Source organism: Oncorhynchus gorbuscha, linkage group LG11 (genome assembly GCF_021184085.1).
Source record: "Oncorhynchus gorbuscha isolate QuinsamMale2020 ecotype Even-year linkage group LG11, OgorEven_v1.0, whole genome shotgun sequence".
In the NCBI taxonomy this organism is placed as follows: Eukaryota; Metazoa; Chordata; class Actinopteri; order Salmoniformes; family Salmonidae; genus Oncorhynchus; species Oncorhynchus gorbuscha.
In genome coordinates this window covers 40656745-40682898 of record NC_060183.1, presented here as the reverse complement: position 1 = coordinate 40682898, position 26154 = coordinate 40656745, and the positions used below count along the sequence as shown (strand labels likewise).

The following is a 26154-nucleotide window of genomic DNA, read 5'->3' as shown; positions in this document are numbered from 1 at the left end:
CAGGCTGCGGGGAGAGGAAGCAGAGTTGAGATCACTCAGAGATGTCCCTGTCGTGTTGGACCCACAAGGCAGATCTGGAGACATCACTCTGGTACACATTTTTTTTTTTTTAACACAGGCCACTCTACAAGGTTTACTTGATATACAGATACAATCAAATGATGCATGCATACGATAAAACAACTAAAAAAGGGGGAAAAGGTCAGTGTTTGCCAGTCTGAGGTTTCAGTCAAGCCACTCTGGCTACTAGATACACACGGAACAAATCCAAAGTGTCATTTCAGAAAAACTTTTTTTTATTATTTTTTATTAAGAAGAAGGAAATCATAAATTGAAATATGTTCTGCAAGATATAAGATAAAGAGTAGCCTGTGATAATACAGCTGAGAAACCAACAAGGATTGGTCCAGTCACATCACAAGAGGCAGATTATGTGGAAGTGACAAGATGCAGGAACGAGTTGTAATCTATTATAACTCGGTGAATTCAGGTGATTTGAAATCATACTTATTAGTTAAAAAATATCACATGCAAAACTCATTGGGGGGGGGGGGGGGTCCCTTACACAGGTAGGGACCAATCAAAAAAAAAGGCACATTTCTCTCTTTTGAAATAGACATCTTTCCAATTCATTTAAATGTGGATTCATCTCCTGAATTGAGACCCTGATCGTACCGGTGACTAAACATAGGTGTCAGCGGTGAAACGGTTAACCTCTCTGACCACAAGCCGTACACGTTACAGTGCAAACTAAATCAACAGAACACTACCCTAAAAAGGGCCCTCTGTACTCCTTTTTGATCAGTGCCAATAGGGCTTTGGTCAAAAGCGTGCACTATATAGGGCATCATTTACCATTCAGGACAGTCTAAAGTCGATTGGTTGTGAACGAGGCCAATAAAGGACGCCTGATTTAGAGTCGCACCAGGTACATTCAGGAAGGTGCAATGTTCTGAACGTTGCAAATAAGGAGTGTCTTGTACCCGGCTAACAAACCATTTCTGACATTGCACCCTACTGAACACGACCGCTGGGGCAAGCCAGCCTTCATTCTTGGAGAGCACCAGCACAAACCCAGTCAGACATATCTACGAAGCATGCATGTATGAAACCACCAGACACAGAGGGAACCACAGCAGCTGAATGTGGCAGAATGCGAGTGCCACCAAGTGGTGGACTTCCATTTTCAACCCAAATCTGAAAACGCCACAACAGGGTCAAGACAGGCTATACACTATACTCGCCGCTGCAGCTCAACGACACCTACTCTGGCTCCCTCTGCTGTTGCAGCAAATCCAGAATACATTCCAACAGAAAACAAACAGAACTAACATGGCTGTGTACACCAGCTTCATGGCGTCACAATAAGCCTTTAAAAACACTTGGGGGGAACCAGACTAGAGTAGCAACAAAACCTAATGGAACCCATTCACAAGTATAGCAGTGGTTGAAAGAACGGGTATTTCAGCAACAAGCACATGGTGAGCATCTCAAGAGTACAGAGTGGCATCCTCTCCTCGCCTCCTTTCCTTCCCCTGCACTGATCTGGAAGTGGAGAGGTGAAAGCAAAATCCCCTGGTAGGTTTCTGCCACATTACCTTCACTTACCCCTAGTTCTCAGATCAGTGCAGATTAGGGAGAGGAAGCCGCTGCATCAGGAGCTGTAGCTCCTTGTATGTGACATATCCTGGACACAGCGAACACACGAGTCATACACAATGGATATATTTCTGCCTTTCACAATAGATGTTATGAAGGAAATTAGATTAACAATAGAGGCAGCGTTGGTCATCTTTTTGTTTGTTGTTGTAAGTAGGGAGAAACCAAAAACTCATGTCGCCCAAAACACCACCTGTGAAAGACTGACATTCTGACATCCTGACATCAAGGTTTACATTATAGAAACATAATTACTAGAATGGGGAGACCCTATTTCAAGTCAATGACTAATTATATACACGTCTATGGTTCACATCAAACAGAAGGTATTCTTTCAAAGTTTCCTTCCTTAAGAGTCCCATATAGTCATAAAAAATAAGGTTGATTAGCAAAACTGGTCTTCGGAAGCTAATGGGTCTGCTGGCTTTCATTGGAACAGAACTTTAAATGACTTTTTTTTAAAGAAAATTACTCCTGCAAGAATTAAACTAAAGAGGTGCCTTTCGACCAAAACTATTTAAATATTGTAACGTCTATAAATATAACAGTGGCACCTCAAGACGAGTATGGAACCAGGCTATAGGAGAACATGGAACTGGGTTTGATAGTGAAAGTCTGAGTGACGATCACATTCAAACCACAATAGACCTGTTCAACTCGATATCAGTCAGTTCCTATAGAACAAGGCAGTAAAAACAAGATCACATGAACAACGTTAAAAGACTTCACATTGACAAATTACATCAGCGAGTGCTGCGTTTTCCTGTACAAACACTTTTTTGGTCGTTTTCTGTAAAGATAAATGAACTACCTAAAGTAAATGCATCTAAACATCATACTGAGATAATACAAGTAAACTTTAGACCCCTTACAAACCCTAAAACCAGACAGAAAACATCACCGTGTGTGTGTGTGTGTGTGTGTGTGTGTGTGTGTGGTGCAATGCCTGGTGTGTTTAGATCTTGCCGTGTCGTTTCCCTCTGGCTTTATTTGGAGTCTGGACCGGTCGGCTCTTCCTTCTCAATGCCCTCTGGTCAATCACTTGTGGCTGCTCCTCTTCCTCCACCTCTTCCTCAGCCCAACTCTTCTCTACAGCCTCTTCCTCCTCCTCCTCCTCTGTAGTTGTAGCCTTCTCCTCCTCTTCCACTGTGACCTCTGGCTGCTCCCTGTCCTGCTCGATGACCACCCTGTTCAGTCTCTTAGATTTACGTTCAGGCGCCGCCGGGCCACTGCCCCCAACTCTCCTCCAAAGGGCCTGACCCTTGCCTCCCTCGTCGGAGCTCTCACTTCCCTCCTCGAACTCCTCTGTAGTCGTAGCATTCTCCATCTCCTCTACCCCTTTATTTTGCTCATTCACGACCAGGACCTCTTCCTTCGCCTCCTCCTCTCCTTCCTCCAGAGGCTGGTAGGACACGTCTCCTCCCAGCACCTGGACCACCGTTTCCTGGCTACTGCTGTCCACCGCAATGACCTCCAACAATTTATTCTTTGCCTCTGGTTCCTCCATTGCGCTCTCCCCCACCTCTTCTCTCTTTACCTCCTCTCCTTCCATGGGCGAGGGGGCCTCCTCTGGAGCGGAGGCCGGCTCTTTTACTAACGGGAGAGGAGCCTCCTCCTTCTCCACATCCTCCACCACAGCCAACCCCTCAGACGCCACAGGAGTTGCTACTACAGTGTCCTGCGCCGTAGAGGACAAAAAGAGAACAATTTGCATTTGTTAAAAACGTATTCCCAAATTCCCTTTGTACAAATCCACTGCTTTCCCCACCTTTCCTCCCTCTACCTCCTCTCCTTCTTCCATGGGTGTAGCCTCCTCACGCACATCCCCAGAGAGGGAGGCCACTGCTGGGGATGGTTCTGCAGGCGAGGGGGCCTCCTCTGAAACAGATGCTGGACCGTCTACTAACGGGAGAGGATCCTGCTCCTCCACAGCTTCAGCCAACCCCTCCGGCGCCACAGGAGCTGCTTCTAAGATGTCCTGCAGGGGACAAGAAAAGACAGAAAAAAAAGGTGCATTTGTTAAAAACTACCCAATTCCCTTTCTAACACATACCATAGAAAGAAACATGTCCACGGTGCAAAAATTAAAAACTGTCCAACAATGAAAGTCTCCCATCGTCTCATCTGTGAACCCCTTGCTCCAATAATGGCCTCGTCCCACACATACCAACTGTCATACAAGGTTAATCCTCCTGAGGAATTGAACCACATACTTCGGCCTCGATGGACTCTTCCTCCTTTGCTGCCGCCTCCTCCACATCTTCCTCTGTCGTTCTATTCTCCAGCACAGCCTCTCCCTCCACCTCCACTCCATCCTTTACCTCCTCCCTCTGGCCATCAGTCAGTTCTCCGTTCATCTTGACTATCTGTTTTTCCCATGTCTGAATCTGTTATTCAACGTGTTTTTATGGCATAATTGAATTAAAGCCAAATCAATGCGGTCTGAAATGGGACCCTATTCACTATATAGTGCCATACTTTTGGCCAGGGGCCATAGGGAATAGGGGGTGCCTTTTGACACAACAATTGTGACAATCTATGAGTGACTGGTTATTCTCTAACAGTAACCATAGTAACACAACGATGACAATCAAAACAGAACTGCCAAATTAACCTTTGTTTTCTAACGCTGTATTCATATATTGACCCCCCTCCCCCATATCTTCTCACCTGAACTTTGGTCGTCGCCGTCGTCACCTCCTCCTCCTCCTCCTCCTCCTCCTGGGCCACAGCAGCCTCTGCCTCTCCAGACTCCTCCCCCCCTCTTCCTTCCGCCTCCTCCTGTCCTCCGTCCTCTACAACCGTTTTGGTGGGCTCAGACTTTGCATCCTCCATTCTAAACCCACAATAGACCAGTGGTATTATTATAATTTAGAGCCAAAAGGAAGCTATCATACTTGAAAACCATATATAGGTTGGGTTACAACCCGAAAGAAAAGGTCACATTTCAGTGTTGAAAGTACTATGGGTATGAGTCTTGATTGACTGATTGACTGCCTGATGAGTAAAATAGTCACTGAATTTATGAGAATTAAGGAGCACTTCTGCCCTGGGGGGAAAAGACTGTATACATTGAATTCTACACATTTCATTGATACTTTAATGTAGGTTTCTATTTCACTGAGACTCCTTGTCTAACCTGTTCATCTTCAGAGGAAGGCTCTCCTCCGTGGAGTCTTCAGTCTCTTCTCTGCCACGCTTTTTATGTCCGCTACTCCTGCTACGTGTTGACACGGGTGAGCCATCCAGCGCTAGAGAAAGAGTAGCCATTTTCATTCCAAAGTCACACCAAAAAAAAAAAAAAAAAAAAATTATCTTCTTCTCTGTATTCAGAAAATCTCAAAATGGTTCTTATTGGTTATTTATTTCAGGACTCCATGGAGATCCTAAAGACTTCTGAGCTACTTACCTTCTATTAACTTCAGGGGAGTATTTACCACCAAAACATCCTCCTATAAAAAAAGAAACAAAGACCAAAATCAACTCCTCATTACTTGATTATAATGTCCCTACACTACAGAACTGAAGTTGGAAGATATTCTTAAATTATAAACAAATACATTCAAAGAGCTGTTGGAGGAGACCGGAGACTGAAGAGGAGACCCAAAGGAGAGAAAGCATAGCAAAGGAGGAGATAAAAGAGAGAAAGAAACAAGAGACCAAGTTGGATAGATAAGAGATGGAGAGCCGGAGACGTACGGTGATGTCCAGAAAGTTGTCCTCCTCCATGCTGACGTCTGTGTGGTCCAGGGAGGCTGCTCGTCGGTCTCCGTTAGAAGTCACCGCGTGGAGCACCGCTTTATGGGAATCGGCACAACAATCATAAGTCAATTAGCTGCCCGTCATGTGAGTCTGACCACTGTCTGTCTGATGTCACCAAGTCCCCAGCCCACATCACAGCGGAGCTAATCTGAGTCTCCTGCCATCATCCTGCTATGGTCCCGATGGATCAACTGGGTTGTAATTCAGTGAGGTCGCAGATAGAAATGTAGCTGGATAGAAATGTGAATGAATAGAGCTGACGTCGCGATTCGCTACTCTATGACGATCATATCGGTTCTACATTACACATTTCTATCTGAAGGTACTGTAACTTCACATCTTCCTGAATAGGCCGGTGGTGTTAGAGCATGGTGTTGAAAGTGCATTCCTGTATAACTCCTGCCACTGTGCCAGTACCTTTCAGTGCTAGGGCTTTCATCTTGCTGGCCACATTCTCTCTCTGGTAAGGTCCTCCCACTCCCTCTACCACCCACAGCAGATCCTGGTCAGCTGGGTACCGACACAGGTACCGGCCACACACTGCAGGTCAGGGAGAGATGACACACTGATTGACCGGTTTATTTTGGGGACGGAAAGTTGTACAGCTCTAGAGTGTAGTGGAGAAATACTACCACCCTGTGTACCTGTTTAGAGAGAGAGACTACTACCACCACCATGTATACCTGTTTAGAGAGACTACTACCACCCTTTATACCTGGTTAGAGAGACTACTACTACCACCCTTTATACCTGGTTAGAGAGACTACTACTACCACCCTTTATACCTGGTTAGAGAGACTACTACTACCACCCTTTATACCTGTTTAGAGAAACTACTACCACCACCCTTTATACCTGTTTAGAGAAACTACTACCACCACCCTGTATACCTGGTTAGAGAGAGACTACTACTACCACCACCCTTTATACCTGGTTTGAGAGAGACTACTACTACCACCACCCTGTATACCTGGTTAGAGACTCCTACCACCTTTTATACCTGGTTAGAGAGACTCCTACCACCTTTTATACCTGGTTAGAGAGACTCCTACCACCTTTTATACCTGGTTAGAGAGACCCCTACCACCTTTTATACCTGGTTAGAGAGACTCCTACCACCTTTTATACCTGGTTAGAGAGACTCCTACCACCTTTTATACCTGGTTAGAGAGACTCCTACCACCTTTTATACCTGGTTAGAGAGACCCCTACCACCTTTTATACCTGGTTAGAGAGACCCCTACCACCTTTTATACCTGGTTAGAGAGACTCCTACCACCTTTTATACCTGGTTAGAGAGACTCCTACCACCTTTTATACCTGGTTAGAGAGACTCCTACCACCTTTTATACCTGGTTAGAGAAACTACTACCACCCTTTATACCCGGTTAGAGAAACTACTACCACCCTTTATACCCGGTTAGAGAGAAACTACTACCACCACCCTGTATACCCAGTTAGAGAGAAACTACTACCACCACCCTGTATACCTGGTTAGAGAGAAACTACTACCACCACCCTGTATACCTGGTTAGAGAGAAACTACTACCACCACCCTGTATACCTGGTTAGAGAGACTACTACCACCACCCTGTATACCTGGTTAGAGAGACTACTACCACCACCCTGTGTACCTGATTAGAGAGACTACTACTACCACCCTTTATACCTGGTTAGAGAGAGACTACTACTACCACCACCCTTTATACCTGGTTAGAGAGAGACTACTACCACCACCCTTTACACCTGGTTAGAGAGAGACTACTACCACCACCCTTTATACCTGGTTAGAGAGACTACTACTACCACCCTTTATACCTGGTTAGAGAGAGACTACTACTACCACCCTTTATACCTGGTTAGAGAGACTACTACTACCACCCTTTATACCTGGTTAGAGAGACTACTACTACTACCCTATATAGACAGTTAGAGAAAGAGAGTACTACTACTACCAACCTTTATACATGGTTAGAGAGAGAGGGTACTTCAGGCCAAGCTGGGTGTCTTTGAAAGAGTCCACAAAGTCCTCCAGCATCTGCAGGCCATGGCCCTTTCCACGGTGACACTTCCTGACAAATATGGAGTCCATAACAGGAAGCTGGTAGCGCTGGGTCACAAAGTTATTACACAAGCTGTCTGGAGAGTGAGAGGTAGAGCGATTTACTGTTAGTTCATGTCTGTAAGGTATGCTATAATTGATTGATACATTGACTGTCATATAAAAACACAGGATAAATCAAACGAGACATTGCAAGAGATCAAAACTGAAGTCTGTACTTGCTCAAAAAGCTGGGATCTTTTAATGTTGACTAATGTACTGACACGGTTTTACAAATCTTTCATTGAGAGTATTTTAACTTTTTATATTGTTTGTTGGTTTGGCAATGCCACTGTCAGACAGATAAATATGTTGAGAAGAATTGTCACCACAGCAAGCAAGGTACTTTGAGTCAAACAGACAGGCCTGGATGAGATTTTTAAGGTCAGGGCCCTCCGCAAGGCTCACAAAATAATTTTAGACCCAAGCCACCCCATGTACCCAAACTTCGAACTCCTCCACTTGGCAGGAAAAACAGAACTAAATCATTTGTGCCAGGTGTGATATCCCTGCTAAATAGCTTGGGCTAAATGTTCCTATCGACCCAGGAAGGCCAGCAGGCTAGTCTCTTTTTATTGGTATGTAACTGTTATGGAAGTTTGTGTTACCAAATTTGTTTTGTATTTAAAACGTGTATATGACACTGCAACAAAATGTCCCCATGGGGACAATAAAGTCAGTAAAGTGAAGTCTGGATTCTTAATACATTGCTGGAACACTTCTCCGATTAGAGAACATTAAAGTCAAACAAAAGTGGAAAAACATCTTCTGGCGATCTGCCCGTCTCAATGTGGATCTAATGAAAACGTTGGACAAATTCATTCCAGCTCATCGGTTGTACTACCATGTCCTGCTCTGCAGTGGTCCTGTGTCTTCATTGAGCAACACTAAAAACAGTTTAAAAACACAGGGAGCGATACTTTGTACCAATAATACTGAACATTGTGATGGGTTCTGACTTATAAAAATATTTAAAAAACAGAACAATTTCAACTTTGTGCAACTATATTTCTGGTGTAGTATAAAGTCTATATCTTGGCCATTACAGAAATCATCTTCAGGAGGTTGAAGCTAACGAATAGCCTTGTGTAAGTTGGGGATACTGTCCAGTCTCCACTAACGTCACAGATCAAATAAGAGCGGTTTTAGTTTAAACAAAAACTTGAAAGTTTGACCAGACAGAGACCGCTCACCTTTGGGTTTGACTGAGTAGAACCCGACAGCGTTTCCGTCCTTCCAGAGGAGCTTGGCGAAGTCGTGCTGGCCGTGGCACAGGAAGGGCACCTCAGGTTCGTCCATCTCACCCACGCGGTACACAATACGGTTCAGAATGTACAGGATGAGCCGCTCACCAAGACTCCTCACCTGGGGTGGGGACAGAGAAACAGAATGAAACTTAACAAAAAAGGTAGCACACACACACACACCTCTCCCCAGGAGTTTTCAACAGCAACAATGCACAATCCTCACTACTCAATCTACATACACTGTAGTAGGACAAGATTCAGAAGGGACTTGGTTCAGTACATCGCATTATCGTCTTTCACCTCCCACTAAAATGGTTGTGACAGCATTTACTGCTCCGTAGCTCTGCTAACCTCTTGTAAACATAGAAATAACTTTGAACTGTAGGGTTTAAATCATGGCCCTGAACAGTGTACTGCTCCTAGTTTCAAATGTGTGTGTCTCTCTCTCTCTTAGGGTTAAGACAGCATCGTCTATCGAGGATGATTGACAGGCATTGGCGACGGTGACGCCATCGTGATGTGACGACATCGTGATGTGACATAGATAGCCTAGCCTATTTGAACATGACGGGCAACTAAGTAAATAGCGGAGTTGGGCAGTGCACAGCAGGGCCATGTTGAGAGGCCTATTCCTTTGCAATGGCCTGCATAACATTTAAATATATATCTATAATAAACCATTTACAGAATGCACATGAACAATGTAGACAGAGAGATTCACCAATGCGGAGTAAAATGTCAAGTCAGGATTTTTTCTTTTTTCTCCCTTGACTAGTCGGAGTTTCTGGGCCTAAAAGCCAAAGACATTATGTAATTTTTTATAGCAGACACACAGTCTAATTGTTATTGAAGCCTACCTTCCTCTTTTCTCTCCATTTGATAGGAGGATGACTTGACATATCAAGCTTCTTTCAGGTTATGCACCCTGGATTTCGCCAATCTATTTCCTGATTAAACAATTACGTTAATCTAACAGAATTTAAAATAGTCTAAAAGTTTGGTTGTTTTTGAATGACCTTTAACATGGTAGGCCGAGGTAATAACGAGCAAGATAGAAAAAAAACAACTATTAGTGCGAACAAACCTTACAGTTGAGCAAAGCTTAGGCTTTTATGAGACAAGAAAATCCTTTGTGCAGTTACGACACCAAAACGGCCAAAAGCAGACGAATCCTACTGAAATATCATAAGAGACGGGATAGTTATGAGTATTTCCCATATATTACAAGAATTTGTCAAATGTTTTTAGTTTGAAAAAAATAATTGGTCTGGCCACATTCTCTAAGGGGTAATTTTATAAGTATAGAATCACGCTACAACAGTTGATTTTGCCAACAACACACACACACACACACACACTGTTTCTCCATTGTTCCATGCTAATCATAACAAGTTGCTGGGTAAAGCCAGGGCAGCGAGCCATGAGTTTGTTCTGACTGGTGTCTTTGTGCTCGGTCCTCTACACAAACACACCAGAAATGCAGTGCTTGGCATTCTGTCCAAAACAACGTTATTATGCATCTGATGGGGTAGATAAACATGCCAAGGGTAATGCGTGTGTTTCATCCATCATGTTGTTGTAGTATCCTGTGTAGGGCTGAACCCAAGTACAGTCGTGGCCAAAAGTTTTGAGAATGACACAAATATTAATTTTCACTAAGTCTGCTGCCTCAGTTTGTATGATGGCAATTTGCATATACTCCAGAATGTTATGAAGAGTGATGAGAAATTGCAATTAATTGCAAAGTCCCTCTTTGCCATTCAAATGAACTGAATCCCCCAAAAACATTTCCACTGCATTTCTGCCCTGCCACAAAAGGAGAAGCTGACATGTCATTAACACAGGTGTGAGTGTTGACGAGAACAAGGCTGGAGATCACGGTCATGCCGATTGAGTTCGAATAACAGACTGGAAGCTTCAAAAGGAGAGCGGTGCTTGGAATCATTCTAGTTCCTCTGTCAACCATGGTTACCTGCAAGGAAACATGTGCAGTCATCATAGCTTTGTAGAAAAAGGGCTTCACAGGCAAGGATATTGATGCCAGTAAGATTGCACCTAAGTCAACCATTTATCAGATCATCAAGAACTTCAAGGAGAGTGGTTCAATTCTTGTGAAGGCGTCGGGGCGACCACAAAATTACAGCAAGCGCCAGGACCGTCTCCTAAAGTTGATTCAGGATTGGGGTACCACCAGTACAGGGCTTGCTCAGGAATGGCAGCAGGCAGGTGTTCTCTCCAGAAAAAACATCAGGGACATGCTGATATTCTGCAAAAGGTACAGGGATTGGACTGCTGAGGACTGGGGTAAAGTCATTTTCTGATTAATCCCCTTTCCGATTGTTTGCGGCATCCGGAAAATAGCTTGTCCAGAGAAGACAAGGTGAGCAATACCATCAGTCCTGTATCATGCAACACTCCCCATCCAACGTGACAGAGCTTGAGAGGATCTGCAGAGAATAATGTGAGAAACTCCCCAAATACAGGTGTTCCTAGCTTGTAGTGTCATACCCAAGAAGACTCAAGGCTGTAATCGCTGCAAAAAGGTGAATCTACAAAATTACTGAGTAAAGGGTCTGAATACTTAATTAAATTTGATATTTTTGGGGGGAAACATTTCTAAAAAACAGTTTTTGGCTTGTCATTATGGGATATCGTGTGTACATGGATGAGGGGAAAAAAACTATGTTATCCATTTTAGTATAAGACTAACGTAAGAAAATGTGGAAGAGGTCAAGGGGCGTGAATACCTTCCGAATGCACTGAATTAGGCCTGTAGGCTACCTGGCCTGCATATAAAATGTGCTTATTGGGGATCTGATAGTATTTGGAATTGGTTTAACGCACCACCACTAATGAGCTGTGGAGCTTCAAAGTAATCTTTTCTTCCCATCAAACAGCAAGCAAACTAAGTCTGTTTTACATCCATTGAGAATAACAATAGTTCCTCAATGCGTTTGAAAAATCTTTCCAGTTCTCTCCGTTTCCATAACCACCCAGTGTGAAAGGGAACAATGTAATGCTCCGATTCAGTGGAAACATCATCTGTAGCTCAGTTGGTAGAGCATGGCGCTTGTAACGCCAGGGTAGTGGGTTCGATCCCCGGGACCACCCATACGTAGAATGTATGCACACATGACTGTAAGTCGCTTTGGATAAAAGCGTCTGCTAAATGGCATATATTATTATATTATTAAAACAAAACCTACCTGATGATTTCGTATCCCTTGCGCAAATAGCCTACAGCTGTGTCTGGCACAGGAAGCGGAGTTTTGTTATTTAGACCAATTGATTGTCGTTTTTTTGGGGGGGGGGGGAGCCCTAATCCTGTGTGTCCCCTCGTATTGTCAGATTCAGAGCTTTTCCTTACACCAGACATAACCGAGATCCTACCTCAACAGAGTGTGTTTGTGTGTTTCAATGTGCTAGCTTTACATTAAATCTTGTGTTGTAGTGTGTGCGTGTGTGTGTGTACCTTGACCAGGCCAGTTCTGGAGGGGTCTGAGGTTCTGAGGATGTCCTCTACTGACCACCACTGTCCTGCCAGGTACAGAGCTACCGCTGGAGACATTGAGAATGGAGTTCGATGAGTATGACATATGGTTAGAATCCAAACTTACGCTGTAGGAAATATAAACCCCCAGGCCATAACCTAAACTATAGTATATCTGAATGGATCGGCTGTGTGTATGCTGGTCGTTTCAAACAAAATAGCTTACACCTACAGTATCTATGTGGTGGAAACTATCAGCTTACACTGACTGTGTCAAAGGATAGAGACAGGTGGGCTCAGGATGGGTTTTCAGACTGTGCAGAGGTTGTGTGTAAAAGGGTTGTGTGTACCTGTGAGCTGATCATCTGGGGAGAACAGGGCCATAACCTTGTGCTTCAGGTCTCCTCCATAGATGGGAACAAAACCAACGTTGCATAGACCGATACTGATCTGAGAGGGAGAGAGAGAAAGTGTGACATGGTGTTAGAGTTGACTAAACTAACAGTGTGTGTGTGTGTGTGTGTGTGTGTGTGTACCTTTCTGTGGTTGGGCAGGGTAAAGCTCTCGGTCTTGTCGGGGCTGACATATCGTAGCTGGGTCATGTAGCCCTCTGCTGCCTGTTCCACCTCCTCTTGCCTTACTGAATCCAACACGTCCACAGGGAACTCCATCCCTACAGGGCAAAGGTCAGGAGTCACAGGGTCACTCATGCCAAATAAAATATATAATGTCTGGTCCCGTTGATGAACACAGTGGGAACGGATTATTTTAAAACAAGCCTAACTTTACACCTGCATTCTGTCTTCCCCTAGGCCCAACGTAAAACCACCTTCTCTTCATATCCAAAATAAACCCAAATCAATGAAAATGGAGTCGCACCATGTATAAAGTGCTGAAATACTAACTCTGTGGCTCAGTCGACAGACAAGGCCTGCACAATAAAAGCCATGCTATTCTGATGTTACCAATCAACAATTGTTGTTTTATTCGTCACATGCATCGGAAATGGGTGTAGACTAACAGTGAAATGCTTACTTCAGTGACACACTTCCAATGCTGCCCTACCTTGAAGGACAAAACATCCCCACCTATAAAAACACCTATGTACAGAGCCCTCAACATGGACAACCATAGAGAACAGGCTACTTCCATCTGGCCACTACACAACCAACCACATGCACACTGAAGAGGATGGGAGGAAAAACGCTGACATTTTGTCAGCAAATTAATCGTACTGTTTATAGTATTTAGAAATTACAGTCACCACGGTCTCATTGCAGAAAGGTCCCTCACATGATAATTATTAATATGAAGGAGATCAAGACTATGTTATAGATGAATAGTCAGCTATTGAATTAAAGGGACAAACAAAATAACATTCAAATAATCAGATATGGAAATTGAAAACAAAAGGGTCCATTGTGCTAAATGTTATGAGGCAATACTTTCCCTTCGGGATAAGTTAGATATTACTGCACAGTATGTTTTACAAGCAAAAGAGAGAGTGTGTGTGTGTGCTTTCAACCGATGCTGGTTCACCGGTTTCTTATTAGACACTGGAAGGACCACGTCCCCGGAGGAGACTTTACAGTGGGACTCGGGGCCTGTTCCGTGAGCCGAAGCAGACACACACACACACACACACACATCAGCACTAATGAAAACCAGGTCATGTCTTCTGTGACGCTGGCCTGTTGCCAGTGTACACACTGTCACAACTCGGACACACACAGGCACGCGCACACCAGAGACACAGGCGCACGCACACCAGAGACACAGGCGCACACACACCAGAGACACAGGCCCCGGAGACACAGGCCCCAGAGACACAGGCCCCGGAGACACACGCGCACACAAATTAGTGTACAGGAAAACACTCTTGGATGCACGTACGAGTCTACACACACACAGGTTCCGCCTGTCCCAGAGAGTTGGCAGTAGTCCCAGCCATCCTGAGATGTTCTGTGACTGTCTGTCACCCCCGATCTGCGTCAGCATCACACCAGAAAAAGAGGACAGAAGACTGAGAACTAAAAGGAGCCCCCCCCCACAAATTCCATTTAGTTTTTCCATGTTTTCGTTTCCCCCAGTTTTTTACTCAACAAATATCACTGCTGCTAGACACCTGATTGACCTGAGTGCTTTCAGAAAGTATTCACATCCCTTGACTTTTTACAACTTAATAAAAAGCTCAAATGTTGAGTCAACTATTCAACCCCTTTGTGATGTCATGCCTAAATAATTTCATGAGTAAAAAATTTGCTTAACAAGTCACAAATGGCAGAGACTGTGTACAATAATGGTGTTTATCATAATTTGACTACCCAGTCTCTGCATAACACAGTAATTTCCCTCAGTCGAGCAATGAATTTCAAGCACAGATTCAACAATAAAGACAAGGTAGGTTTTCCAATGCCTAGCAAAGAAGGGGACCTATTAGAAGATGGGTAGAAATGGCCTCCCGGGTGGCGCAGTGGTCTAAGGTACTGCATCACAGTGCTAGCTGTGCCACCAGTTGAGCCCAGGCTCTGTTGCAGCCGGCCGCAACCGGGAGGCCCATGGGGTGGTGCACAATTGGCCCAGTATCGTCCGGGTTAGGGAGGGTTTGGCCAGGGGATATCCTTGTCTCATCGCGCTAGCGACTCCTGTGGCGGGCCGGGCGCAGTGCACGCTGACCAGGTCGCCATGTGTAGTGTTTCCTCCGACACATTGGTGCGGCTGGCTTCCGGGTCGGATGTGCATTGTGTCAAGAAGCAGTGCGGCTTGGTTGGTTTGTGTTTCGGAGGACACATGGCTCTCGACCTTCGCCTCTCCCGAGTCCGTACAGGAGTTGCAGCGATGAGACAAAACTGTAACTACTACCAATTGGATACCATGAAATTGGGGAGAAAAAAAAATGGGTAAAAAATAAATAAAAGCAGACATTGAATATCCCTTTGAGCATGGTGAAGTTATTCATTACACTTTGGATGGTGTATCAATACAACCAGTCACTACAAAGATACAGGTGTCCTTCCTAACTCAGTTGATGTAGAGGAAGGAAAACGCACAGGGATTTCACTGAAAGAGGCAAACGGTGATTTGAAACCAGTTAGAGTTAAATGGCTGTGATAGAAGAAAACTGAGGATGGATCAACATTGTAGTTACTCCACAAATACTAACCTAACGGACAGGGTGAAAAGGAGGAAGCCTGAACAGAACACAAATATTCCAAAATATGCACTAACAGCACTAAAGTGATAAGTAACTTTTTTTTGCAGTAACTTTTTGTCATGAATACAAAGCATTATGGGGCAAATCCAACACGTCACCGAATACCACGCCCCATATTTTTAAGCATGATGGTGACTACATCATGTTATGGGTATGCTTGTCATCAGCAAGGACTAGAGTTAAAAAGTCCTAAAGGAAAACCTGGTTCAGTCTGGTTTCCAACAGACACTGGGAGACAAATTTACCTTCCAGCAGGACAATAACCTAAAAGACAAGCCAAATATACACTGGCGTTACTTACCAAGACGACATTGAACGTTCCTGAGTGGTCTAGTTCCTGTTTACTTAAATCTACTTGAAAATCTATGGCAAGTCTTGAAAATGGTTGTCTAGCAATGATCAACAACTTGACAGAGCTTGAAGTTTGCAAAATTCTAAAAACCTCACAGCTGTAATTTCTGCCAAAAGTTGGTACTAACATGTATTGACTCAGGGGGTTGAAAACGTATCAAATAAAGTGTTTTTTAAAATTAGTCCATTGACAAAGTGAATATTAAAATCGCTTTTAATTCCACTGTGTAACAAAATGTGGAAAAAGTCAAGGGGTGTGAACACTTTCTGAAGGCCCTGAATGAGTGACTATTTACCAGTTGTGTACTCATTCTCAGAGACTTTTTGTTTGGGGGATACCTGTAGACCGGCCGCGACTCGTCAAATTTGTATTTTGTGGTTGGGGCAGCTCTAAAATGCAGGCGTTTCAGCCTGGCTCAGTGCTTTTTGTGGTGGTTTGGGCCAGCCAGCAGAAAATAGAGCGCTGCACCGTGATTGGCTCAGTGTTCTGTCACTCATGGGGACACTACGTCACTGCCAAGTCCAGGGGAAAAGCTAGAACATTCTAGCCCCTTGGGTGTTGCCTTAGAGTTACATTAGAAGTGCCCATCAAAGAAAGCTCAAGGTCATTGGCCACAGAACGTGATTTGACATCATTTTATGTCTACAGTAGCTGATTGGACTGATCATGTTCAAGAGAGCACAGCAAGGTGAGCCCAAAAATGTATTGTGCTGCTTTATAAATGACATAATCTCAAATCAAATTTATTTAAATAGCCCTTCGTAGATCAGCTGATATCTCAAAGTGTTGTACAGAAACCCAGCCTAAAACCCCAAACAGCAAGCAATGCAGGTGCAGAAGCACGGTGGCTAGGAAATACTCCAGGCCAAAAGGCCAAAAACCTAGGAAGAAACCTAGAGAGGAACCAGGCTGTGGGGTGGCCAGTCCTCTTCTGGCTGTGCCGGGTGGAGATTATAACAGAACATGGCCAAGATGTTCAAATGTTCATAAATGACCAGCATGGTCCAATAATATTATTAAGGCAGAACAGTTTAAACTGGAGCAGCAGCACGGCCAGGTGGACTGGGGACAGCAAGGAGTCATCATATCAGGTAGTCCTGAGGCATGGGGCTCAGGTCCTCCGAGAGAGAGACAATTAGAGCACACTTAAATTCACACAGGACACCGAATAGGACAGGAGAAGTACTCCAGATTTAACAAACTGACCCTAGCCCCCAATACATAAACTACTGCAGCATAAATACTGGAGGCTGAGACAGGAGGGGGTTAAGAGACACTGTGGCCCCAGCCGAGGACACCCCCGGACAGGGCCAAACAGGAAGGATATAACCCCACCCACTTTGCCAAAGCACAGCCCCCACACCACTAGAGGGATATCTTCAACCACCAACTTACCATCCTGAGACAAGGCCGAGAATAGCCCACAAAGATCTCCGCCACGGCACAAACCAAGGGGGGGGGGGGCACCAACCCAGACAGGAAGATCAAATCAGTGACTCAACCCACTCAAGTGAGTGAGCCATCCCAATTGAGCCATCCCCATCACTTTGCCCAATTGAGCCATCCCGAGCTGGGTTAGTTCGTTTCATGTCTCAGGCACTAGGCCTGTGCCACGAGAGAGCAGAGTTAGCAGCACATTCACCATTCTCCCAAACAGCTAAGGCAAATCCGGGGGATGCAGGTGAGCAAACCCCTGTTCATGATTTTACTCATTAAGCAAAGAGGCAGACACAATTTTTTTTAACTCAGTCCGATCAAGAATATAAGCTTTCTGAGTTTTGATCCACTCTGGGTGTAATATTTTTAGATGTTGACCTGTAATTGATTGTGTGTCCACATTTATCCTTTTCTTCTCAAATTTGAAAAATAAATTAGAGGTCCAGACCTTGGGGTCCTCATGTAATTACGGCCCTTATGACATGTTTGTTACTTTGGGTGAGTGTGTTTCCCTACAGGCATCTCTCAACTTGAGGTAGCCCCCTACTGCCTTTCTTGCAGCTAGCACTACAACTGTGCTCCCCCTCACATGCTCACCACAACTCCCGCATTGCAAAATACATTTACACATACATGTTATTCAATCATTGCACGGGTCAGCCAACATCGGTGTGGACAGGCGCTAAAATAGAACTTGGTTCCATTTGTGACGCTCCACGCGCTGCAAGTCCAGCCTCTCAAATCTCCTCATTGTTTTTTAGGAGCATATACCCACGTGTGTGATTGAAAGAAACTGAGGTCCACACTCCAGTCGGTTGTGGTACCTAAAGTTGGTTGCCAACCGCCATATAAGGTCCAAAATAAGAGGCCTGAAGGACAGAGGAGACGACTAGAAACAAATTTGGTTTACTGTTAAATTGTGCATTTCAGGTAAAATAACAACCCAATGTTTATATCCCAGGACAAGTGAGCTAGCAACAGCAAGCTAGCTAAATAGGACAAGTGAGCTAGCAACAGCAAGCTAGCTGGCTAAATTGCCACAGATGTTTAATGCTTTTCAACCTGTCACCAAATTAATACAATTGGTTCAGAGTTTGTTTTGATACTTCAACCTGCGTGTCCTCATGTGGGTGGACAAAAATCAACTTGCGTGCAGTCTGGTCAGCATGTTAGCCCTTTTCTTGACCAGAATGATTTGTTTCCAGCCGAACATGTTGGGGTTGCGCTGACACGGGTCACTACACCTATAACCTCGGGGGCTCAGCGACCCGCCAACATGGGGCAGCAGGTAGCCTAGTGGTTAGAGCACTGGGCCAGGAACCGAAAGTTTGCTGGATCGAATCCCCGAGCTGACAAGGTAAAAATCTGTAGTTCTGCCCCTAAACAAACCAGTTAACCCACTGTTCCCCTGGTAGCCCATCATTGTAACTAAGAATTTGTTCTTAACTGACTTGCCTAGTTAAATAAAGGTTAAATAAAAATATGATCCAGGTTTGGGGTAAGTCTTTCGCACAGACACACACGTCAACCCTCTCCCCAACATCAGAAACCCACACTCTCTGAATAGCCCCCCCACCCGCATAACTTTACCATGGCATTCCAGAGCTTTGCTGTGTGCTCCATTAGGCCAGGGTGGGGGTGTGGTGTTAAAAAAATCTGCCCTGTTCCCTGCTGACATTTTGTGCTGCTCCTGTGAACCATATATGGTTGCTCACATGTTACACACTACTGTCACACTGGGGAAATGAGAGTTAATAAGCAGGGGGATATAATATCAGCGTAACTAAAGTAGGTTATTCATTTCTGAATAGTTTGAGGAAAACCTACTGCTGTTATTGCGTGGAAATGGAGAAGTCTGTGTGTAAGTGATCTTATGTAGTGTGTCTATGTGCAGTGGAGATGTGAATTCACGTTAAACTTATCTCCACTAAACCTCTCTCTGCAACTGGATCCTGGACTTCCTGACGGGCCGCCCCCATGTGGTAAGGGTAGGTAACAACTGACTGAATTTTCCCGCAAATTTTCCATGGGAAGTTAAGACTGGGAATTTAGATTAAATTCATCAAAAAAAGGTTAGCTTATAACAGTGAACCTTTTTGTGTGAGACAAAGCAATTCTAGGTCTTGTGGGGTATTTTGGTTAAACTATCCCCAATTCAGTGGATTTGCAACCCTCTGCATGCACAGTGCATTCTTTCATCACATGTACAGCTGAATCTCAAGATCTTGCACACTAATGAGATGCTATGGAGTCCACACTGTCTGAGCCAAGGATATATGCTTTCTGGTAAGTTGATTACAATACTGGGCGGGGTGAATGTTATATGACATGATTTCTTGTTAACTAGTAAATAGTAGCCTACAGAAAAGTATGTTTCAAATAATTTCTAACAATTTCTGCTAGTTAGTTTTTGCTACCATGTGGGTTTTTAGCTTGCTTGAGCCTGCTAACTGAGCAGTGTTAATACACCTGTTTCCATACAAGTTTCATTTAAAAACATTTCTTTAAAAAGTTGTTTAATCTATCTGCTTAACTATTTCTGTACGTGGAACTGTATTTGTTTTTACTCTTCTAATCTTTACAGGAAAATGCCACAGGCACTATCTGATGTGTGGAGACATTTAACTACAGCTAATGTAGAAGGAAAAGCCATTTGCAAATGCCAAATCATGTGTGAAGAATGCAACAAAGATGCAGTATCATCTGGCCAAGTGCATAAAGTTCCCTAAGCGCTCACAAGCAACCTCTGACAAAAGTCCCTCTTCTATTCGAGGTGAAAATGATGAAGCAGACACCGTATCGATAGCAACAGCTCATGGTCCTCCTGGAATCATACGTTTTTTACTCAATGGAGGAACGTAGTCAGAAATGCTGATGAATGTCTTGCTCGAGCTGTGAATGCATCTGGTTCACCTCTGATGCTCACAGGCAATGAGTATTGGAAAAGATTTCTGAATGTTCTTTGCCCAGCATATACCCCTTCAACCAGACATGCTTTATCTACTAATTTGCTGGATGCAGAGTTCAGAGTTCATGTGAAAGTCAAGCAAATCATAGAGAAAACAGACTGTATTGCAATCATCTCCGATGGGTGGTCGAATGTTCGTGGGCAAGGAATAATTAACTACATCTCCACCCCTCAACCAGTATTCTACAAGAGCACGGACAAGGGAAAACAGACACACATTGCAGATGAGCTGAAGGCAGTCATCAATGACCATGGACCACAGAAGCTACAGTTGAAGTTGAAAGCCTACATACACCTTAGCCAAATACATTTAAACTCAGTTTCACAATTCTTGACATTTTAATCCTAGTAAAAATTCCCGGCCTTAGGTCAGGTAGGATCACCACTTTATTTTAATGTTAAATGTCAGAATAATTGTAGAGAGAATGATTTCACCTTTATTTTCTTTCATCACATTCCCAGTGGGTCAAAGTTTACATACACTCAATTAGTATTTGGTAGCATTGCCTTTACATTGTTTAACTTGGGTCAAATGTTTCAGGTAGCCTTCCACAAGCTTCCCACAATAAGTAGGGTGAATTTTGACCCATTCCTCGACAGAGCTGGTGTAACGCAGTCAGGTTTGTAGGCCCCCCTTGCTCCCACACGCTTTTTTCAGTTCTGCCCACAAATGTTTTATAGGCTTGAGGTCAGGGCGTTGTGATGGCGACTCCAATACCTTGACTTGGTTGTCCTCATGCCATTTCGCCACAACTTTGAAAGTATGCTTGGGGTCATTGTCCATTTGGAAGACCCATTTGCAACCAAGCTTTAACTTCCTGACTGATGTCTTGAGATGTTGCTTCAATATGTCCACATAATTTTCCTGCCTCATGTTGCCATCTATTTTGTGATGTGCACCAGTCCCTCCTGCAGCAAAGCACCCCCACAACATGATGCCCTGCCAACCCCTAGCTTCACGGATGGGATGGTGTTATTCGGCTTGCAAACCTCCCCCTTTTTCCACCAAATGTAACGATGGTATTATGGCCAAACAGTTCTGTTTTTGTTTCATCAGACCAGAGGACATTTCTCCAAAAAGTACAATCATTATCCCCATGTGCAGTTGCAAACCGTAGTCTGGCTTTTGTAATGGCGGTTTTGGAGCAGTGGCTTCTTCCTTGCGGACCGGCCTTTCAGGTTATGTCCATACAGGACTCATTTTACTGTGGATATAGATACCTTTGTACCCGTTTCCTCCAGCATCTTCACAAGGTCCTTTGCCGTTGTTCTGGGATTGATTTGCACTTTTCTTACCAAAGTACGTTCATCTCTAGGAGACAAAACAAGTCTCCTTCCTGAGCGGTTTCACGGCTGCTAGGTCCCATGGTGATTATACTTGCGTACTATTGTTTGTACAGATGAACGTGGTACCTTCAGGCGTTTGGAAATTGCTCCCAAGGATGAACCAGACTTGTGGAGGGCTACATTGTTTTCCATGAGGTCTTAGCTGATTTCTTTTGATTTTCCCATGATGTCAAGCAAAGAGGCACTGAGTTTGAAGGTCAGCCTTGAAATACATCCACAGGTACACCTCCAATTGACTCAAATGATGTCAATTTGCCTATCAGAAGCTTCTATAGCCATGACATCATTTTCTGGAATTTTCCAAGCTGTTTAAAGTCAGTCATCTTAGTGTATGTAAACTTCTGACCCACTGGAATTGTGATAGTGAATTAAGTGAAATAATCTGTCTGTAAACAATTATTGTAAAAATTACTTGTGCTTTGCACAAAGTAGATGTCCTAATCGACTTGCCAAAACTAACAAGACATTTGTGGAGTGGTTGAAAAACAAATTTTAATGGATTCCAACCTAAGTGTATGTAAACTTCCGACTTCAACTGTACATGTTGGGCCCCAAGTATGCTGGCAAAAGCATCCTGTCTGGTGCAGAGATCAACAAGGCCTATGGTGTCATCACTACCGTGTCTCGCCACATTGGCCTGGATGAGGGCAAGGTTCTTGGCAGTCTGGTGAAGTCCACGTCCAAGCAAGGGCTTTGGGATGGAGATGCAATATGGCAGTCGTGCCAACATATCTCATCAGCCACCTGGTGGAAGGGACTTTGTGGATCTGAGGCTCTTTCCCCTGTGGCCTCCATCATCCTCCAAATCCTACCAACATCAGCCACCTCAGAGCGCAACTGGTCCTTGTTTAGGAACACACACACACACACACCAAAGCACGCAACAGGCTGACCAATACAAGGGTTGAAAAATTGCCATCCGGGCATATTTGAGGATTTTTGAGCCTGACAACAAGCAATCCTCAACAAGGTTGGAAAGTGACAGTAAAGATGAGGCCTCAGAGTCTGATGTTCAAGAGGTGGACATTGAGGAGGTCCAGGGAGAAGACATGGAAGCCTGAGAGGAAGACAACCAAAGCTTTAGTTTCTAGATTGTCATTTTACAGATGCATGTTGAAAACATTTTGGGAGATGTGACAGATCATTGGGGGATCATTCAATTTTCCCTTTGTGACTCATTCCATGTGAAGAGTCAACTCATTTAATTAAAGTTCAATCTGTAACTAAATCATTTTTTTATTACTTATTTTGGAAGGATTTCATAATTTGCAATTATGTCTAATTATGATAATGTAAAAGGTTAGTTTCTGTCTCCATATGATATGGTGAATATATTCAATGCAAAAAAATATTACATTTAAATGGTGTTAATATTAATTCCCATATATTCCCACAGAAAGTTTCCACCTCTGAATATAAAAAAAGGGTAACACATCCGCCATGCTGATCCTCAACACAGGTGCCCCTCAGGGGTGCGTGCTCAGTCCCTTCCTGTACTCCCTAATCACTCATGACTGCATGGCCAGGCACAACTCCAACACCATCATTAAGTTCACTGATGACAACAGTGGTAGGCCTGATCACCGAAAACAATGAGGCAGCCTATAGGGAGGTGGTCAGAGACCTGGCAGTGTGGTGCCAGGACAACAACCTCTCCCTCAATGTGAGCAAGACCAAGGAGACGATTGTGGACTACAGGAAAAGGAGGACCGAGCACGCCCCCATTCTCATCGATGGGGCTGTAGTGGAGCAGGTTGAGAGCTTCAAGTTCATTGGTGTCCACATCACCAACAAACTATCATGGTCCAAGCACACCAAGACAGTCGTGAAGAGGGCACAAAAAAACCTTTTCCCCTTCAGGAGACTGAACAGATTTGGCATGGGTCCCCAGATCTTCAAAAGGTTCAACAGCTGCACCATAAAAAACATCCTGACTGGTTGCATCACTGCCCGGTATGACAACTGCTCAGCCTCCGACCGCAAGGCACTACAGAGGTTAGTGTGTACGACCCAGTACATCTATGGGGCCAAGCTTCCTGCCATCCTGGACCTCTATACCAGGTGGTGTCAGAGAAATGCCCAAAACAATTGTCCAAGACTCCAGCCACCCTAGTCAGACTGTTCTCTACTGCACGACCAACAGTACTGGAGCACCAAGTCTAGGTCCAAAAGGCAGGTCTCTACGGTTTCTAACCCCAAGCCATAAGACTCCTGAACATCTAATCAAATGACTACCCAGACTATTTACATTGCCTGCCTAACCCTCCCTCCCTTATGCTAATCTGTTTATTTATGCACAGTCACTTTATCTAAATGAGTATTTTACCTCGACTAACCTGTGACTCTGTACCCCCTGTATATAGCCTCGCTATTGTTATTTTACTGCTGCTATTTAATTGTTACTTTTATTTATTATCACGTATTTGTCTTAACTGCATTATTTCATTAAGGGCTTGTAAGTAAGCAGTTCACTCTAAGGTCTACACCTATTGTATTCGGAGCATGTTACAAATACTATTTTATTTGACAATGGCCAAAAAGAGCTCCACACTAATTGCACTAAAAACATCTGATCCAAACTGAACATCAAACAACCAAATAGAAACAAAAGCACAACCTACACTGCACATACAGTAAATACCTGATGTTGTCAACTCTCCACTGCACGTTTGTGTGCATGCCCTGCTGTGCACTTGTGTGTAGCATATGTTACATAACACTGGTCTATAGGGGCAGAGCAGGAAACAGACACCCAGTCGGGGCCTCAGAGCTTGCTCATAGGTACATATAGGATGTCACACAGCAGATGTAGCCACCACAAAGTTAATAGTGTGTGCACTCAGACAAATACCAATGTCGAAGTGGAAGATCTTGAGCAGTTTTGCTTGTTTTAACACACACACACACGTTATAGAAACAGTTTTGCTCGCAGTAACATAATGTATTGCTTTCCTTACATACCCTCACACATCCCCTTTCTCTGGGAGATTGATATATAAAAACACACTTTTCTGAAGTTACATAACATTCCTTAACCAGACCTTCACTCTGTGTTCACGTTTCTAAGTAGCCTAGCCCTATCTGGTGGCAATAATGTGAAACGTCAGAAGAGGGACCTCCTATACTATAATTTAGCCTTGGTGAACGAGAAGAGTACAATACACACACGCACATCAACTTTACGATCTCTCGTAGGTTATAGGAGAGGCGTGGCTGTGTTAGGGCCGATTCAGCAAAAACGAGCCACTATGTTGACCTATCGAAGTTCAAACACTATGCGAAATGCAATTAGATCTAGTAACCCAGGTGAACGGCCAATAACTTCGGACCTAATCTTCTGCGAATCCTGATTTCCCACAGCACGTCACCTGATACTTCAGATTCCATTTCCAAATTCCTTACATTGTTCTTGGATGCCGCCACTTGAGAAAACACCGGCCCTATCCAAACGTATCCATCCAGCACAGTCCTAAATTCAAAATCACCCCATACGTACATTTAAAATTCGAAAACGGTAGCTGTTCTCAGTGAGCCATTCTGTAATCCTGTCTAAAGTGATGCTTCCCCTCATCAGCAGGGCCGAAACAGCGGCCAACACCAAACATCTCATCCCAGCGCGTTTCAGGACTCCAAACACTCCCGCAACAATCTACAAATGTCTCCAATTTAAAATACATTGTGTTGTTCGTGAAAGAATCGGGAACCCACCTTTATCCTGCTGATGACACGTATGCAGTTTCTTTTACTTCTATTTCACCAACTACACGGTTTATTCCTTGAATGTTTTTTAAACCCTCGAACGCCTCGGGTGCTAATAGCTTGTAGCCTGCGCCACAGTGCGTACGCTCCCCATGATGCGCGCGTTCCGTTCTTTGACTGCTGGGACTGATGTCTCGAATATTTATTTAAAACATTATAAGAGCAAAGTGCAAGATTGTTTTTTATAGTGGCCTATATCCTCTAAATTCTTTCCAAGTTGGAATTTGATTTTCACTGTTTCTCTATCATAAAAGCATTTATTTGAAGTAATCCTAGACTAGGCGACATATCAATATATTCACAACATGTGTGTGATACTGGTGCTTTACAATTACACAGAGATGATGTGAAACTCTCTGACGTGATTGGTCGAAATACCAATTAGTGGAACAAAAAAGATCAGAATTGGGCTGCCTGTGTAGACGCTGCCTTTGAACAGCAGATGGAGTCAAATCATTGAGAGATGCTTCTCTTTTCAGCCCAGCAACAAGCATGGGCATAGTAGGCTGCATTTACACAGCCAGACAGATCACATCAGACCTTTTCACGTCAAAGCTCTTTTTCAGAGCTGATCTGATTGGTCGAAAGACCACTTAGTGACAAAATATCCGAATTGGCTGCCTGTGTAAACCAGGAGCCTCTTTTATAACCACACTAAATATCTGTGTGTGCCATTTCTGAATAAAACTGCGCAAATTCAAAAATATTGAGATTTATCTACTTGGGGCACATCACACATAAACATGTTTTCAGTTATAAATCAGACCCATCCTGAAACTGTGCCTGAAAAACGCCCATTATTCACCCTTTATACCGAA

General features: G+C 43.9%; 1 protein-coding gene across 2 annotated transcripts; it reads right to left on the bottom strand.

The window, feature by feature from the left end:
• Positions 1-554: 554 nt before the first annotated feature.
• On the bottom strand, positions 555-25634 carry LOC124047787 (soluble lamin-associated protein of 75 kDa-like). Of its 2 annotated transcripts, none has more exons than XM_046368098.1 (14): positions 25286-25634; positions 12796-12932; positions 12610-12709; positions 12242-12327; positions 8716-8887; positions 7381-7560; positions 5839-5961; positions 5359-5456; positions 5069-5111; positions 4799-4910; positions 4330-4495; positions 3873-4025; positions 3428-3637; positions 555-3337 (listed from the first exon to the last, which is right to left on the bottom strand). In XM_046368098.1, the coding sequence occupies exons 2-14, from the start codon at positions 12928-12930 to the stop codon at positions 2615-2617; spliced, it is 2301 nt and encodes a 766-aa protein (XP_046224054.1). In that variant the 5' UTR covers positions 12931-12932; positions 25286-25634; the 3' UTR covers positions 555-2614. The 2 variants fall into 2 exon arrangements, with proteins under 2 accessions (XP_046224054.1, XP_046224055.1); XM_046368099.1 differs by having other exon boundaries at positions 3443-3637; positions 25286-25632.
• Positions 25635-26154: the final 520 nt, after the last annotated feature.

Excerpts from the sequence above, each read along its gene's own strand:
- LOC124047787 (XM_046368098.1), bottom strand. The coding sequence starts at position 12,930 with ATGGAGTTCCCTGTGGACGTGTTGGATTCAGTAAGGCAAGAGGAGGTG. Across the intron at positions 4,911-5,068 it reads TCCCCTGAAGTTAATAGAAG|CGCTGGATGGCTCACCCGTG; the intron begins GTAAGTAGCTCA and ends CTCTTTCTCTAG. Across the intron at positions 3,638-3,872 it reads AAGAGTCCATCGAGGCCGAA|GACATCTTAGAAGCAGCTCC; the intron begins GTATGTGGTTCA and ends TGTCCCCTGCAG.